At 32.1% G+C, this 5000-nt stretch overlaps 2 protein-coding genes across 2 annotated transcripts in view; both read right to left on the reverse strand.

Moving 5' to 3' along the window:
* LOC125027465 (pro-resilin-like) overlaps window positions 1–647 on the reverse strand; it is a 658-nt gene extending 11 nt beyond the window's left edge. Inside the window, exons 1-3 of the mRNA XM_047616544.1 lie at window positions 634–647; window positions 437–529; window positions 1–326 (exon numbers count right to left, since the gene is read on the reverse strand). The exon at window positions 1–326 is cut by the window's left edge and continues 11 nt beyond it. Coding sequence (XP_047472500.1) covers window positions 69–326; window positions 437–529; window positions 634–645 — 363 coding nt within the window. The 5' untranslated portion in view covers window positions 646–647 and the 3' untranslated portion in view covers window positions 1–68. The remainder of the gene's footprint in view (window positions 327–436; window positions 530–633) is intronic.
* Window positions 648–2298: 1651 nt separating this feature from the next.
* On the reverse strand, window positions 2299–2949 carry LOC125027466 (pro-resilin-like). The gene is made up of 3 exons (XM_047616545.1): window positions 2935–2949; window positions 2740–2832; window positions 2299–2630 (listed from the first exon to the last, which is right to left on the reverse strand). Exons 1-3 carry the CDS (start codon window positions 2944–2946, stop codon window positions 2376–2378), a joined length of 360 nt encoding a protein of 119 aa, XP_047472501.1. The 5' UTR covers window positions 2947–2949; the 3' UTR covers window positions 2299–2375.
* Between the last annotated feature and the right edge of the window lie 2051 nt (window positions 2950–5000).

Here is a 5000-nt window from a genome sequence, read left to right on the forward strand (position 1 = left end):
CTTTATTGTGACCATAGTAAATAAATATCATATTGTCAACTCCGATGGATTCAGGATAACCTTTAGGTTTAAGCATAAGCAGGAGCAGGCTGGTAAGAAGTGGAAGGTCTTGGGGCGCCGTATTGAGCCTCTCCCTCGTACGAAACCTGGGCAACGTATCCAGAGTCGCCGTTCACGTTGTACGATACCCTCTGTACACGGCCGTCGGGAAGCAGTACAAAGTACGCTCCTTGAGTGTCGTATCCATTACGATTTTCTTGATGGCCGAAGTCGTTATTGGAGTAATCATGATTCACTGCATAGTTAAAGTCGTACTGAGCTGGTCCCTGTAATAGCAGTAATTGATTGGTGAGAATTAAGGAAATTTAATATATGTAAGAATGTGAATATTGCATGATAATCACATAGCAGAATCATTACATACCCATGAACTTACCGTGGGAGCATGAGCATTATAGGATGGTGCAGGAGTGTAGGATGGCAGTGAACTACCAAAGACACCAACCACGAAGGCGGATAGAATGAGAACCTGTAAATAAAGAGCATTTGAAAATCATAAGTTGATATTGACATTTGATAGTTCATCTGTTTTCGACGAAGCTATGTATACAGTTCTACATGAGAGGCACATACCTTAAGCGCCATTCTTGTGCTTGAAGTGCTGAGAAACTAATGCGAACCAGGTTTTTTATAGTGCACAGTTCACCACAGAATCCTTGACCTCTAAGATGCAGGAAAAACGAAAACTTATTATAGGTGTATTACTTTTTTCCATTCACATATATAGCATGGTACTAAATCATTGTGATGAACGAAGAAAGAGTTAAAGTAATTCCAAATTACTAGCTTAAAATGTAAATTCGGAAATTTCCATACTCTATTCGAGAATAGAACACTGAACTAATAACTATAACAATAATGAAAATACCATCGTTTTCATCTTTGTTCTAATCCTTGCTTTAATAAACATTATTATTATTACTACTACTGTTATTAACGACATTCTTATTGTTACTATTAATATTGTCATTATCACTAGTATAATTAGTACTACAAATAGAGATACTAGTAGTTGCAATAGTAAAGTAATTTTGATGAAGATAATTTACAATTCATATAAGTATAAACAGATTTCTTTATCATTAACTGATCTTCTTTCATCACTATAGTAAAGGGAACCACCGCAACAGTATTATAACTATAACTCTCCTGTTTCCCCACCACTACTAATATTCCTGCTAATGAAAATGATTAGGACGATGATTAAAATCATAATGTAATAAGCAACCATATTTACTTGATCCAAATTCATACAAGGCAGTTTCTAACTGTACCGCGTAAACCTGACTGCATCTATGTGACCGGCATCTTCGTCAAAGGAATGAATTAACCGTTATACTGCAAATATGGACAATATAAAGGATGGAGACGCTATGATTCGGGTAAACACTAGATTTACACAAACTGTTATAAAAGAATGCCAGTGAACACAACTAAAACTAAAACAAATTAACTGCTAATGAAATGGAGATATTAATCCAGCTAGTTTTTTTTTCTTCTGGAAAGTTATGATAATATATGGAAGCATATGTTGTAAAAACCGACATAAGGCATTATAAAAAATATAATCAATATGAGTGATAATGTAGCTCACTGAACATACAGTATAATATGGCAAGAATGAAGCGAGGTGAGTACGAGTAAAATTAAATTATTATTTTTTTTGATTGCCGTACAAAGAAGAAAACAGACAATAGTCGTTTTCAAATCCTCAAAGCAGTTTAAGTCTCATATAACAAGTGGGCAGACAGTGAGGAAAGCATGTCTCAAGTCAGTACTATTTTCCATCAAGCAACCTGGATTAAAATAATATCGATTCTTGTACTTGAAAACATCCAAATGATTCATATTTTTTTTCATTCAGCAAATGTTGATTCTTGTACTTCACAACATTTTAATGAAAATTTGAGGCATGCAAGTGCCTGTGCAATAAGGCAGTAAATGTTTCCTATATGTTATGTAAAATATTGATATTAGACATGCAGATAAACTGACTTCATTTATTAGAACTTTATTGTGACCATATAGATAAATACATGGTCAACTCTCATAGATTCAGGGAACACAATTCATAAGTTTGAGTATAAGCAGGAAGAAGTGGAAGGTCTTGGGGCCCCGTACTGAGCTTCTCCCTCGTACGAAACTTGTGCCTGTGCAATAGGGCAGTGAATGTTTCCTTCAGTTTATTTTATGTAAAACAAAATCTGATATTTGGCATGTAGATAAAATGAATTCATTTATTAGAACTTTATTGTGACCATAATAAATAGATATATTGTCAACTCTCATAGATTCAGGGAACCCAATTCATAGGCTTAAGCATAAGCAGGAGCAGGCTGGTAAGAAGTGGGACTTGGGGCGCCGTATTGAACCTCTCCCTCGTACGAAACCTGGGCAACATATCCAGAATCGCCGTTCACGCTGTACGATACCCTCTGTACACGGCCGTCGGGAAGCAGTACAAAGTACGCTCCTTGAGTGTCGTATCCATTACGATTTTCTTGATGGCCGAAGTCGTTATTGGAGTAATCATGATTCACTGCATAGTTAAAGTCGTACTGAGCTGGTCCCTGTAATAGCAGTAATCGATTGGTGTAGAAATAAGTGCATTTTATAAATGTGAGCATGTGAATATTGCATGATAAACACAGCAGAATCATTACATGTCCATGAACTTACCGTGGGAACATGAGCATTATAGGATGGTGCAGGAGTGTAGGATGGTAGTGAACTACCAAAGACACCAACCACGAAGGCGGATAGAACGAAAATCTGTAATAAAAGAATATTTCGAAATTATAAGTTGATATTGAGATTTGATAGAAAATCTATTCTGGCGGAACTATGTACACAGTGGTACAGGCGAGCACATACCTTAAGAGCCATTTTTGTGCTAGAACTGCTGAGGAAGTAATGCGAACCAGATATTTATAGTGCAGACACAGTTCACCACAGAATCCTTGACCTCTTAGATGCAGGAAACGAAAGCTTATTATAGGTGCATTACCTTTTCCGTTCACATATAAGAAATAGTACCAAATCTTTATGATAAACGAAGATAAAGAGTTAAACTAATTTCAAATTGCTAGCTTGAAATGTAAAGTCAGAAATGTCCATGCAGTCTAATACTTGAGAACTGAACACTGAACTAATAACTATGGCAGTAATGAAAATACTATAATTAGTAGTACTAGTAGAGGTACGAATTATAGTACTAATTACATAGCAACAGTAATAGCATTACTATCATTATTAATAACATAGACAAACAAATAATTCTGATAAAACTAATTTACAATTCATATACGTATTAACAAATTTCTTTATCATTAACTAGTCTCCTTACATCACCTTGGTAATGGGAGCCACAGCAACAGTATAAAAGCTTATAGTGATAATGGAAATGAAAGTAATACAACTACAACGCACTCTCCTGTATCCCCACCACTACTAACATTAGCTAGTACTGCCAAGTGAATGATTAGGGCGATGATGATCAAAATTATAATGTAATAAGCAACCACATTTATTATCATTATTATTACAATGTTTTTTTTTATCATCATTATTATTAGTTTTCATTGGTATGACATATTTAAAATAATAAATATAATAATAATGATAATAATAATAATAATTATAATAATAATGATAATAATAATAATAATTATGATAATAATAATAATTATAATAATAATGATAATGATGATGATGATTATTATAATAATAATAATAATAATAATAATAATAATAATAATTATAATAATAATAATAATAACAATAATATTAATAACAATAATAATTTGTATCACCATTTTCATTTTAGTTATTATTTTTTAATTGTAAATTACAATAATAATAATAGTAATAACAATAATGACAATGGAAATGATAATGATAATAATAAAAACGATAAAAGTGATGATAACAGCAACAACAATAATATTAACACAATCAAACGTATGCCTATTTCCTCTTACAAATCCTTGGATATAACAATGTTAGTCGAAACATACTTTAGATATTAAAGTAAATCTGGTGAAGGTAATTTTGACAATAATGATAATGATAACAATGACGCTACTGAGATTGTTATCTTAGATAAATATATCAGTGATAATGTTAACTGATAATTATATTTTTAAAAAATCAGGCATTAATTGATAATGCAAATAACTATAGCAACAGCAATACCAATAATGCAAATCAAAATGAATATGAGAATTTATTGCAGTGAATATACGTATAAACATATTTGTCATTTTCCTTTCACCACCTTAGAAAGGAAGGCACCGACAATGATAACGTTAGTTTTAATAACCAATAAGGATTTTGATAAAATGAAAATGCTATACCTATTCCTCCTGATTATGTTATACTAATATTAGTGCTAGTACTAGTAATTGTAATGAAGAGGTTAATTATGTAATTGCGGCAGACGAGCTAACTGCAGTAATAATGTATGCAAATCTTATTAATGTAAATGTAAAACGAGTAAAATTAAACTTATATTTTCTGATTGTCGTAAAAGAGAAAATATAAGAAAAAAATGCCAGATGATAGTCGTTTTCAAATCCTTTAAGCAGTATAAGTCGCATATAATAAGTGGGCAAACAATTAAGAAAGCATGTCTCAGAGCTAGTACCATTTTCCATCCAGCAACTTGGATTAAAATAATTTATAAACTGTTATAAAAGAATATTTCTGTAGAATATATTGCAAGTTGAGAGGCGATGGGACACTCCCTCAATCAATCAAAATAATATGCGTGACATGAAGTGAGTGTTATTAAATGTTATAGTTCTCTAACTTTTGTAATGAACACATTCATATAAATATTCTATATGATTGCTGCTTTCATGTCTCCAAAACACTATGCTTATCATATAATATGGTTGACATTCACTAAAAAGAACATGCATCAGTTAAGTTCTATTTCA

The sequence above is a fragment of the Penaeus chinensis genome, chromosome 7 (assembly GCF_019202785.1).
Source record: "Penaeus chinensis breed Huanghai No. 1 chromosome 7, ASM1920278v2, whole genome shotgun sequence".
Taxonomy (NCBI): domain Eukaryota; kingdom Metazoa; phylum Arthropoda; class Malacostraca; order Decapoda; family Penaeidae; genus Penaeus; species Penaeus chinensis.